At 38.8% G+C, this 13529-nt stretch overlaps 2 protein-coding genes across 3 annotated transcripts; one reads left to right on the forward strand and one right to left on the reverse strand.

Moving 5' to 3' along the window:
- Positions 1-688: 688 nt before the first annotated feature.
- cfap97 (cilia and flagella associated protein 97) lies at positions 689-8465 on the forward strand. 2 transcript variants are annotated; one of them, XM_069715353.1, is made up of 4 exons: positions 689-2532; positions 2644-2924; positions 6061-6223; positions 7254-8465. In XM_069715353.1, exons 1-4 carry the CDS (start codon positions 1635-1637, stop codon positions 7361-7363), a joined length of 1452 nt encoding a protein of 483 aa, XP_069571454.1. In that variant the 5' UTR covers positions 689-1634; the 3' UTR covers positions 7364-8465. The 2 variants fall into 2 exon arrangements, with proteins under 2 accessions (XP_069571454.1, XP_069571455.1); XM_069715354.1 differs by having other exon boundaries at positions 7257-8465.
- An 82-nt stretch (positions 8466-8547) lies between these two features.
- slc25a4 (solute carrier family 25 member 4) lies at positions 8548-10854 on the reverse strand. Its single transcript, XM_069715355.1, has 4 exons — positions 10648-10854; positions 9463-9949; positions 9228-9368; positions 8548-9119 (listed from the first exon to the last, which is right to left on the reverse strand). The coding sequence occupies exons 1-4, from the start codon at positions 10756-10758 to the stop codon at positions 8959-8961; spliced, it is 900 nt and encodes a 299-aa protein (XP_069571456.1). The 5' UTR covers positions 10759-10854; the 3' UTR covers positions 8548-8958.
- Between the last annotated feature and the right edge of the window lie 2675 nt (positions 10855-13529).

Consider the following 13529-nt stretch of genomic DNA (forward strand, 5'->3'; position numbering starts at 1 on the left):
GGTCAAATCACTGCAGTGGCTTTATTTTTTTATTTGTTTCTTCTGTAAATTCATGAAAATAAGTTAATAGACTGTGTGTATAGTGCTGATAAACAGCTTAGAAGCCACTGTTATATGCCAGTGGCTGTAACTCAACCTTTTATATTTATTTACTAAATAGAAAAAATTACAAACTATAATTCTACACCGCAGATTCACCAAACTCACACATAATATCATGATGCATGTCTTGTTTTTTTTTCTGATGTCAATTTCTAAATGTGCTGGATCGTGAGCCAGGACTAAAGTTATACAGCAATGGTTTGTGTCTAATAACAACCTAATGGCCATTTGAGAATTTCAAATGGAATATATATATATTTTTAGGTGAAATATGACAACAACTCTCCAGCTCTTGTTTTCCAGATGTTTCAACTCTGTTTTGAAAATATTGTAACAATATAGGTCATTTGAGTTCATTTTTATTGTAGGTTAATTTTTTTGCCGCCAAACTAGTTTTATTCACTTTAATTCGATATTTTGTATTCTTTGATGATTTTGTTATTGCAGTTGTTGTGATATAAATCGAGTTCCGTTAATACACAGCGACACCGTCACGAGTGGATTCAAAGCTTCTCGGAATGGCGCTGCTTCAGAGGTCTCGCAGAGCAACGGTTGCCAGGAAGTGACGTCGCTTAGTTACGAGGCACCGTGTCGCTCCCAGTTTCCAACCGTAGCCCCCCCTGACGGAAAAATGTGTTTTTAGTGCAGGTTTAAGTTTCATTTAGTTGCTGTCTTTGCAGAATACATCTCGTCTGAAGAAATAAATGCAGCTCTAACAGGAAACGCTGTCCATTGTACCTCCCTTCATGAGGTAAGGCATCATGTTTGTGCAGCTAAAGTTAGCTAACCTAAACGAATGGTCGGACGAAGTTAGCTATGTTGACGTTAGCGTACGATAACTATCACGTCCAAAGTCATTTCACGGTTTTAAACATGCTTTACCTGCATAGTATGTAAATGATTTAATGTGTAACTGGCTACGCGATGTAATAGTGTATTTTTCTGATACTGTCAAGACTGGATTGTCCAGAATCTCTTTCTAAACGTGTTTGCAGCTCTGCAGACGTTTTGTTTACGAATTACTGATAATTTTGTTGTCAAAAAGTTTTGCTTTTCATTTTGTCTTTGCTGTTTGAATCGTCGGAGCCTGTTTGAGATGTATTACATCCACGTCGTTATCGCTGTGTGGAAATGCAGGTTGTAAGTGCATCTTAAGAAATCCCTACTCAAGTTACCACAATAATATTTATTGACTGACTGATTTATTTATTTATTTTTTTACTGCATGGATTACACAACTAAAGAAAGTTTCAAGAATTACCTTTTTTTTTTTTAATGTGGTATTGATCTTAATGAAATCCAGTCTGTACAGTTGGGGGGGGGGGGGGTAGAAAGCATGAGTTCATACTCCAAAAACATGCACAGCTGCATTTTCTGCAATATATTTAAGCTGTAATATTGTAATGTTTTACTTAATTTGTAGAAAATGGGTTGAAACTTTGAAAAAACATCATGGCAGTTTTTAAACTTGAAAATAATCTAACATCGTATTCTGACACTATATTGAAGGGTCTGTGTGTTGGAGGATTGCCATGTTCAACCCCAGTGAACTAGAAGGTGAAGTGGATCACTCGTTTTTCGATAGCGATGGTGCTGACGGCAGCGGAGATGGAGGGAAAAAGATGGAGAAAGGCTTGAAAGCTGAAAAGGAGAGCCCAGCGGCACACGAGAGGTTACAGACAAAACTTACTGAAAATACAAAACGTGATGTCACCCCAAAATCTGATAAGGCAAGAAAACATCTGAAGCAATTGGACAAAATAAAAAAAAGCAGAGCAGAAAAGAAGGAGAGGAGCAAGGCATCCAGTGTATCATCTGTTTCCTGTACATCAGATAAAGTCGTCAGTGACAGTAGTGATAGTGAGGCTTACTTTAACTTGCGCTCTAAAAGGCCCAATGGAACATTTATGGCTTTGTTGGCTGAGACCAGCGAAGTATATGATAAGGATGAGAATAGCCACAGTCCAAATGAGACTGAAGAAGAAGCTTCAGCATTCAGTGCAAGCTCAAAAAGGAGAAATAAGCAATCCCCTCAAAAACGGATAAGAAATCGGCACACCCGAACTCCATCTCCCACTTCAACTGAGAGCAGTTCAGACGCAGACTCTGAGAGATCCGATAGCAGTAGCAGTCGGAGGAGCAGTTTGGAGTCCCCCACCATCCCCAAACCCAACAAGTTCTCTTTATCCCCTGGAGTGGACTCAGCAGGATCTCAGGATTTGTCTACCACCTGTACAGATGAAACGGACAGTACAGTGACAGATGTGAGCCCCCTCTCCTCTCCTGACACCAGCCCTCTTCAGTCTGTGAACCTGAACCACACAAGGCTTGAAGAAGAAAGCCAAAAAGGGCAGCAGGAGGAGAGAGTGCCCTCCAGTGGCCTTAGCCACATGCATCAAGATGAGGATTCAGATCAGGATGTGGATGAGTGTGAGTAAACTTGTGCCTATCATTACATTGAACCTAGTATCTCTGTATTCAAGGCAGATTATGATATAGCATGTGTCTTTTTTTTTTTTTTTTTTTTTTTTTGCCATTTAGGCTCTCTCAGATTAGAAAGTCACTTTGGAAGTAAACTGGCTCTCCACTGTCCTGGTGGTGGAAACAGGAAGAACTACTCCTTCACCAATGATGAGGTTCGGCGCATCGATCAAGAGAACCAGCGGCTTCTTCGGGAGCTGTCACGCATTTCTCCAGGACCCACACCGGGAAGCGCAGTGGGGAGAAAATCCCATGTGGCCAGTAACGTGCCTCTAACTCGCCTCTCTCACAGTGCACTTAACAGGCATCGGGAGCAACAACGCATCGAGAGGGAGAACATGGTAAGCATGGATTTACTTCTTTTTTTTTTTAACATTAATCAATCTCCATACCAGAAAGAATCTTAATGGCAACATCAAGTAGAAAATTCAATCTTTAGTAAATCTTTTTTTTTTTTTTTTTTTTTTTTAAAGTATTTTATGAAGCTCATTGAAGTGCAGATCTGATTTACCGATTTCACTGATTCAGTCTCTCGTTTTCACCAGGCATCACTTAATGTATGTATCATCTAGAGAAGGTGATGAAAAGATATTAAACTGGATCTTTTTTCGAACCATCACTAGTAACACATGTTGGGATAGTGTGAGACGACGTTTGCTTTGGAGTCATGAGGTGACTCCGAGGCCCATGCAGGGCACCATTTGTCTCTGTGGAGTCCATGTCATAATATTCAGACTGGACCTTTGACACGTGGTATTGGTAGGTTGTCGGCGGTATTGACGCTGCTGTATTTCCAGAATGAAATTCCTGTTTTCTCATTTGTGTAATTAGAGCTATCTAAACCGACACTAAAATACGCATCTGCTGTTGTATCTGAATATTTTCAAGTCTCGATTAACGTTTGTGAGTGAGATGCCAAAGATTTTTTTTAATTGTTTGCTGTTGTTTCATTTCCATTACTTAACTCTGTCATTTTTAATACCACCCACTTGTTACATATTTTTTATGAAATTTACACCTATTTTTGCACTCTTGTATGCCTTTATCATCAGATTTTTTTTTTTTTTTTATCTAATTTTCAGAAAGGACAGTAAATTATACATTTAGTCAACTTTACCCACTTTACCCACTTGGCTTTTTTTTACTGCATTCGGAACTTTATCCAAAAAGAAAAAAAATCGAAAACATGTCAACATGTTAGGTAGGTAGGTAGGTAGGTATATACTTTATTAATCCCCGAGGGGAAATTTTTTCGCCACAGCAGCATACATACAGGAGCAATAATAGAAACAATAGAATAAAATAATAATAGAATAGAATAATATAATAGAAAAGCAATAAAAAATATAAATATAAAATGTACAGTACATACAGTATATATACATATATATAGGCATATATACAGTGTATCAAATAGTAATGTTTTATTTTGTTTATTATTTTAATCAACTAATATAGAAGCATAACAAAACATTTCTGGGACAAACTGAAGGTTAAGTAGTTTAATGAATGACACAGCTGATTAATATAATTGGGGTGACTTTAGCACGTGTGATTTTCTGCAGTTATATCTCAATATTTGAATGGGTATTTGTCTTCTGAAGTTTACATTCATTTAGGGCTACTAGTGTGATAAGTAGTAAATAGTTGGGTTTAGTTAGTGTGACTCTGAGAGCGCCCCCTCACCCCCCCCCACCCCCACACCCCTTAAAACAGACACGGATGGACTTGGACGGATGGCAGCAGGTGGAAGGTTACAGAGGGACATTATAAGTTAGCTCAGGCTTAGCTTTAGCCTTTCACCCCATATATTAACTCTGATTGACCACTAAGGGCTAACAACCTAATGCTCAGACAAGCAGCAGTGTTTAGAAATGAATTAGGGAAATAATAATTGGATTGGCTTTTTGGTGTTACTGTTGCTAAGTGAAAACCTGCTTTCTTTCTGTCACTGTTTATGTTTCTCAGTATTAATTATTAGAGATATAACGTGACTTTATATTGACGTTTTTTTAGGGAATGTGTTTCAGACATTTCCCGGACAGACTGTTCTCTCTCTTGAATCCATCACTGCGTTCTAAGGAGTGCTTTTCGCCTTCTCTATTCATAGAGAGGAGTAATTGAATCTGCCGTGTGATCAGTGTATCTGCCCCACACAACATGCGACACACCTCATTTGTCCTGCACAAGTTGAACTAGTTCTGTGTTTTTCAAGATTGGTCAATTACACCATAGACTTACTTTTCTTTCAGAAAAAAATATTCCTAAATTAATCTGGCAGGTATATTTTATTTGAAGAGACTTTAGATAACAGATATAGCCCTTAGTGCTTTTATGACCTATGGAGGACCTGTGAACTTTAGTAGAACAGTCTCTTGCCACTTGAGCTTTTTTCTAGTTGCATTGCTTCTAATGGAGCTTTTGCTTACTGGGGGATTTCTGCAGAGCCCCCATGAGGGAGTGTTACTGCAGATATGACATTCAGCCACTTGCCAACAATGTTCTGCGTCATGTTGTTTTTTTGTTTGTTTTGTACCAGACCTTTTCTATTTTCATGATTCAACCAACACTTTGAGAATGTGCACTTTGTTTTATTCTGAGTACAATAGTTGTTTATTTAATAACATATAAACACTTTATATATATATATATATAGATATATATCTATATATATATATATATATAATTTGTGGTCTTTTATATGGCTGGTGTCAAAAGCCAGAATAATTATGGCTATAATAAAACTTACTATAAAAAACATATTATATATTGCATATTACTAGTATGCAAGGTTATTATGTAAAGCTATCTAAAACAAATGCAGTCAAAATGAATGCAGCCCTGCAATGATGATGATTAATTTGTGATTTATTGATACAAAAGGTTTGGACAAGATAGGAACAACTCTCATTTCAGTTTTACTGCAAACTACAACTACAACAAATGCTGAACATTATAACCTACCTGAAAGTAGGATTTATTGTTGGCTAAAGTGGAAGAATTACTTACTTCTTGTACTATAGTAAAAGTAGCAATACTACCAAAAAAAACTTAAAAGCAAAGAAGTTTTACCTTTAAAATCACAAAAGTAGCATCAGCTAAATTTACTTAAAATAGCCAGAAAACAAATCCTACATTTCAGAATATTATGAATGGTTACTAGATTGTTGTTAATGTGCAACAGCATTTTACTGTTGGAGCTAGTAGGTTATAATGTTCAGCATTTGTTGTAGTTGTAGTTTGCAGTAAAACTGAAATGAGAGTTGTTCCCATCTTGTCCAAGCTGGTTTTAACTACGATTTTCTGTGCTGCTCAGTTATTTTATGATTTATAAGCTTGTTTTGTATAAACTGAAAACACTTGCGTAAATGTTCCTATCCACCACTGATCGTAGGTGGTCCACCAGAACAACTTGCAGGTAAAGTGTGTTCCAGTACTTATGAAGTAAAAAAAAATCTTGCATTGTGTTTCTCTCAGGCTTTCCTGAAGAGACTGGAGTCTGTCAAGCCTACACCTGGCCTGAAGCGCTCCGACCAACTGGCAGACTACCAGCGCCAAGTTGGATACCTGGGAGCTCCTTCATATCCTATCTGTTGGTCCATCACAAAAAAAGAAAGACCCACCAGCAGGACACCCTCAGGTAGGTGTGACTAGATCTGCTAGCTTTCACTGTTTTAAAACACTTTGATGCTTTAATCAATTATATACCTTTAACAGTTGTGGAACATGTTCATTGAATACCTGCCCATTCAAGGCTCTCAGCCAAACACAGTAGTCTAAATAACAAGCGTGTGCCTTCTCGATGGTATCAAGGTTACATCTCTACTCAGTTTATACAGTTCATATGTAAAGCAACTAAACAATGAGGGCCACAGGATGTTGTTTATCACTTGAATACAAACCCACTTGCGAGGTAACGTTGCGACATAAAAGCACCTGTGCATCCAAACCTCTGAGTGTTTTGGTTCCTCCTGCAGAAATGCGTGTTGCTATTTTATAGCAGCCTGGTGTTGTTTTGCGCATTCTGATTTAATCAAGATACACAGCGGCTCCGCATGTTGCACTGTGCTGTAACACTCCTGTCAAGTTGAAGACTGCATATTTATCACACATCTGACCTGCTGCCTCCAGATGGCTGCAGAGATTTAATTAACAGAAAGAGAAAACGTTCAGGCGGTATAAAGCAGCTGAGAACACCAGTAAGAGTCACCCATGAATTTATTCATCGGTAACTGATTCACTGTTTCTGCTGTTATAACTGTAAATCTTTTTTAATGTTGTTAATGTTTTATTGTTGCTGCTGGGTTATGTGTTGTTGAAGTAACACTTGGAATAATGCACAAAACGCTGGGTGCTAATTAACAATGATCAGTTGCTGTACACTCTGATAAGACACCAATGTGCTTGTGTGTGTGTGTGTGTGTGTGTGTGTGTGTGTGTGTGTGTGTGTGTGTGTGTGTGTGTGTGTGTGTGTGTGTGTGTGTGTGTGTGTGTGTGTGTGTGTGTGTGTGTGTGTTTTTGATATGTCCTGTTTGTTTTTGTTGAAGTGTTTGAATATACATGTTAGATTGATATCATCAGTGGGATACAAAATTAGTAAGGCATATTCTGAATTGAATATAATGGTGATTGTGTGTAATCAGAAAACATCTCTCTGTGGTCCAAACCAGCAGGTGCCAGACTTGTCAGCTCCAGAGCCGCTTTCACCTCCACTGGCTCCAGCAGTACACCTGTGCCCAGGTCAGAAAACCTGAGTGCAGCCCGACCAGCGTGGTGCTGAGTAATCAGCTGTGTAAAGGCATCTAATCTACTAAAAAATACAAGACTGGTTACCTTTAGTGATGTCTGTTGGTGTCCGTTTATCACAAAACGACAAGTTTGGAAGGTACCAAGCTCAAAGGATCTTTTTTCATATGAGCGTATCTTTAATTAACTCCCCGGTGATTGTGATATCATGCTTATTAATTTTAAAGATGAACTTTTTTCTGCTGTTTAATGCTAAAATATAGCTAATGATACTCAGATGTCAAAGCTATTAGTTTCAATTATACCTTCTGAGTATGGCAGTAGCTCTTCAAAACGATAAATTGAATTTTTTTTTTTTTTGTAAATGTTGCTGAGACAGCTCTGTTGAAATTATAAAAAATAATATACAGTTCATTGTTTATTATTCGAGTGAGAGAAATTTCTATTTAATTGGATTTTTTTTGTTTGTTTGTCCCATTTTCACATGTTTGTATGCTTAATGACGGCTAAACAGTTATTTAAAAAAATATTTTTGTTGTGTGTATTCTTTACCTTGTGTAATAACGGTTAATGTTTCACCACTTATAAATGTCTCGCTTTGCACCTTTTAATAGGAAAATGTTTGACAAAAAATGATTGTCTGAATCCCTCTCTCCTAAAACAAAACTATTGATAACAACAGTTGTATATACAATATATACAACTGGTATGTTTGTCTAGTAATAATGATTGTTTTTTTAAATTTTCTTTACAAAACCAAAAGTGCTGCGCTATAAGCCTCCCAGCTCGTTTTATAATCATGACGGGTTGTCAGCAGTGCAGGTGTCAGCGCAAAATGAGTCAGATGACATATATTATACATATTATCACAAGAAATCTACCAAAATCTAGGTACATTTACTCGGTGTCATTTTCCAATATTTACATCATGGATATTTTGATGAATGCATTATGTTCTTTTTGGTTCTTTTTTGCAGAGTACATTTGATGAGACAGGAAAAACACGAGGTGAATGATCAAATGAATGCTGGATGAAACCCATTTAGCTGTGTGACTTTGAAGGTGCTTGTATTGCGCATGCTGCCTCACTCTCACACTGTCATGGCCCCTTGGAGAGGGCCATTAGTAATGTTACTGGTGACATCTGAGATTTTCTAATGCTGTGATAATAACAAAATGACAGTTGCTAAGACAACAGTGCATGCATCAGAAAGACTGGACTGTTTGACTAATAAATCTTTATTCTTAATAAAATAATGTACGAGGTGGGATATAATGGTCAGAGTGGTCACAGCATAACACATGGGCCTCAGCAACTGCATCACAAACTTGACTCTTAACATGGGGAGCATATGGCCTGTAGTGACATCTTCATCTGCATCGTCACAACATTTTCACCGGCTTGACCTATTCATACTGAAACACTGTGCCCTTGGGAACGTGCTAGATGGGATATATACACATTTCTGAGAAGACACATTAACCCAGGTCAAGCATGCCTACCCACCTTCCCCGCCGAGGAGTGGTACATGCCCACACTGTAATTCACCAAGCTGTTATCACTGTATCACAAGAATTAAGACTTAAAGAAAGTGAAGGGTTGCCTTGAGGACTGGGAGATTAGAAAACTTATTTTGTGTACTTCTTGATCTCGTCGTACAGCACCAACACAAAGGCACCACCCATGCCTCTGATCACGTTGGACCAGGCACCCTTGAAAAAGGCATTTCCTCCCTCATCCTTGAGAATCTTCTTCCAGCAGTCAATTGTGCCCTTGTACATGATGTCAGCTATGGAAATAGAGACATGGATAGTAAATGCGTAATGCCCATACATGCATGCATAAAGCGCTTAATTGTGTCAAACAAATCAAATCAATCACGTTGAGTGATCCTCACCTCCTTTGCGTCCAGACTGCATCATCATACGACGTCTGACGGTGTCGAAGGGGTATGAGATAAGACCAGCTACAGCGGTGACGGTCTGGGCGATCATCCAGGTGACGATGATGTGCGTGTTCTTGGGATCTGGCAGCATACCTGCATGAGGGGGGAGTTAGATCACCTGCCCGTCATGATAAAGTACACATAGGTTTTATAGTGTTTACACATGTTAAAGGTCAGGCGTACGCACCTTTAGCTGTGTCGAAGCATCCAAAGTAGGCCGCTCTGTAGATGATAATACCCTGCACTGACACGTTGAATCCCAGGTAAAGACCCTTGAGGCCATCGGTTTTGTAGATCTTGGAGATACAGTTTCCAAGACCGGTGAACTCTCTCTCAGCGTTGCCCTTGCCGATGTCAGCAGCCAGTCTCGTTCTGGCAAAGTCGAGAGGATAGACGAAACAGAGCGAAGTAGCACCAGCGGCGCCGCCAGATGCCAGATTACCAGCGAAGTAACGCCAGAACTGTGTCTTTTGATCCACACCACCAAGAAAGACCTTCTTGTACTTGTCTTTGAAGGCGAAGTTAAGGGCTTGGGTGGGGAAGTAACGGATGACGTTGGCCAGGTTGCCTCTCCAGAAGGAAATGAAGCCCTGTTCCTTTGGGATTCTCACCACACAGTCCATGATTCCCTTGTACTGTTTATCTACGGTAATCTGTTTGCTGGCATATTGGACCTGAAAATGGAAAGAAGTTCATTAAAGGAGGCACACTAAATACATTTACACCTGCTCACAAATCAGTTGAGTTTTAAAGTAAAACAGTGTTTAGTGCAACTGCTACATGCATGGACAATGTTCTCTAAAAACACCCAAAACAGAATGTTTTTGTGAGATTTCAATTTTCACAACTTCTTTCTTACATTTACATGATTTTAGCTGATATCTAATATTCTCTGAATAGACATTATAGGCCCAGCAGTCTACAGGCACACTCTTGTCACTTGAGACTCCACTGTGTATTAGATTACATACTTACAGTTAAATTTAGCAATTCGCTTTCACTAAGTATTACTGCGGTCATTTATGATAGTGGAGTAATAATTAACTGAATAAAAGCACAAATGGCATCTTCAATGATCAATAATATGGCCGTTTTTTTGAGACACATGGTTTCCACCATTGCTGTCACAGCAGCACTACTGCACTGTCCTGTGCGTAAAACCATCTCCACACTGACACGAGACCTGTCACGTCTTGGTATTATGCATACGATTGATTTCACTAAGTGCGCAGTTGGACTGCTCTTGTATGAATTATTTCATTTTTACGTGGGAGAGTTTGGTTCATCAATAACCCGACAATTACGCACACTTTACGCACAAAACTGTGACCATGCAACCATGCTATTGGCAACATTTTTTTTTTTTTTTTACCTGCAGCAACAACTTGACTCTCTCAATGGGAGCGACAGCTGTTTTGGAGATGGCAGCGGCGATACCACCGGCCAAAAAGTCCTTCATGAAACTAATCACCGCGTCCGACATGGTTGGATGTTTCTTGTGCTGATTTGAGACCCTTGCCTGTTCCAAACGTCAACCAGGTCCTTAAGGAAACCCTACGCCCCTTCAAGTGCACGAGGCACCCCTATCTGTCCTAATATATGTGGGCCATTTATCGCGAGAATATTGAGTGATGGATTTGGTGTTTGTCCAACAGATAAACGAGGTTGAATAAATTTCCGAGGTCGGAGTTCAAGGCGTGCGCCATGTTTCTAAAGTCAAACGTCGGCCAAACCGGGGACGTTTAAAGGACACAATCTTTATCATTTGATAATTATTTAAAGCAAATACGTGTTTAATCCTCACTATAGATACAACTTTTACCTAAAGTCCTCCTGATGAACAGCCTTCTCATTCACAGTACATATGTGGGATTATTGAATTTTCAGAAGCCAGAAATTCAGTGTAATGCAAGTGGAATAATTACTAACATTTCACAATCATGAAATATATTTTCAGAGAACCATGCACTGTGATTTCCGTCAATTTCAAGTTTGTAGACAATAAAATGTTAAAGCTAATTCTGTTTTTTTTTTTAAAGGGATGGCTTTTATAAGGACCTTGAGATAGATAGACAGATAGATATCTATCTATCTATCTATCTATCTATCTATCTATCTATCTATCTATCTATCTATCTATCTATCTATCTATCTATCTATCTATCTATCTATCTATCTATCTATCTATCTATCTATCTATCTATCTATCTATCTATCTATCTATCTAGCCATCCATCCATCCATCCATCCACCTACCTACCTACCTACCTACCTACCTACCTACTTATTCATTTGAAACTTGCGTTTCCTCTCCTGATAGTTTTGTTGCACATTCATGTCTACCACCTGTTGTGAACCTGCGTCAAGTTAGTTCGACTGAATAAGACCAGAGAGTAAGGCTTTTTTTTTTTTCTTTAAATATAAATGCAAGTAGTAGCCTACTCCAAAAAACAACAATATTTTAAGGCTTGTAGTTGTGAAATTTTGTATCGGGAATCTTATTCTGGCCGACCCGACCTGTGGGATGTCACAAAATCCAATATAAAAATGTAACAGTCGAAACTGGTAAACCGTCCAACTTGGCTTCATTTTGTTCCACTGAAGAGCCGCTGGACATAAAGTACTACAGCTCCATTTCCTCCAGGTCCTCCAGTGTGGGTGGATTACAAAATTTCCGCCTCGTGACCACTTGGCGACGCTCCTTGACCGTGTGGATTCATTAGTTAGGTTGTAATGATTCAAAATGTTTACTAACATGACAACATTAAACTAGTAACACAACTGATAACTATCATAACTTTATTTTTTATTTTTTTATTTGTTTTTTATTTTTTATTACTCCTAACATGATAATTGAGATGCTGTTTTTTGTTCGTGTATTAATTGTAATTACTCAGTTAGCCTATTATAAAGCTGTATGTATTTTTTTCCCCCCCATCTTAAGTTATGCAACTAGATTTGTAGAGCCTGCTGTTTATTGAATGAAAACAACCTTCTTGCATCCACTATTCAGTTTTATAGTGTTTCTTAACAATAATGTCAGGTCACAGAGTGAACTGGGTTAATTGGTTATCTGGAGGCTACGCTGGTCCTTCTCTCTCTACCGGCTGCTATGTTGTGCTTTCTGGACATGTCAGTGGGTGGCACTAGAGAGCTTGGTCCCATACAAGAGCGTCACTAACCTCCCCAAAGTGCAACTGTGGGACCCAGTAAAACAGGTGCTTTTTCCTCATTTACTTCCCACACAACAATACAAAATAATGCACCACATTACTCGTTCCCCACAGGAAAACACCCTTAAGTAGCTCCCACCCGCCAGGTCAGAGGTCGGACTCAGCTGCAGGGCTGCAACCCCAGAACTGGTTGGAGATTCAGTCCTGTTTACGTCATCACTTCAGTAAGGCAGATGCCTGCTGACACTGGGGCTTGCACCTGCTTTTGGGCTTTTGGGTTATACTTTTTTTTTAACATCTTTCTCTTTTAACCAATCTTTATTCTGAATTGTGAGGACCTATCTGATTTTATTACAAGTTTCAGCTTATTGTCACTCATTTGAAAGAATGATTTCTTTCAAATTAAATTATGTAGCTATCAGTCCTGTTTTGCCAATGTGAAATTATACTGATTCTAAGATTCTCTGGATTGTCATCACAATTCTTATAATTATTATTTCTTGAGTAACCAACCATTGTGTTGTTATAGATTATGTAAACTGAGGGAGTTTTGTATTGCATGTTTGTCTGTCATATGCCAAGAGGATTTTTGTTGTTGTTGTAAAGCTCACTATAACAGTTGCTTATGTATAGATATCATCTTAACCTAAGGATTTCATGGTCTGTTGATCCACATATCATCTGTAAATAATATCAAAAGTAAATTAGCTTCTGATTTTATTTCCAGAAAGAGGTTTAGTGTTGTTTTTGGCGCTGTAAAACCTCTTTTTGTACTCTTATTTAAATCTGATCTAGATTTGCAAAAGTCGTTGCTCAGTAACGTTGGATTTTAGAGACTGAGGGAGGGGTTGTGTGGGGGGGGGGTGAGCATGGATTTGCATTTTGAGTATGAAGAGCTGCAGGTGTCAGACAGTTAGCCCCTCCCTAGCACACACATCAACACACACACACACCCATACACGCGACCGTTACGCACCACTCCTACGCCAATACAGTCACTGATTTTATCTGTTAAGAAGCAACTGTGACAAGCAGCTTTTTATTCCTCGGGTCCCCTACTGTCTATCTCAGACAAGTAGGG

The sequence above is a fragment of the Brachyistius frenatus genome, unplaced genomic scaffold (assembly GCF_029030835.1).
Source record: "Brachyistius frenatus isolate BFR_SWC_R1_liver_20210118 unplaced genomic scaffold, ASM2903083v1 Contig_142, whole genome shotgun sequence".
Taxonomy (NCBI): domain Eukaryota; kingdom Metazoa; phylum Chordata; class Actinopteri; family Embiotocidae; genus Brachyistius; species Brachyistius frenatus.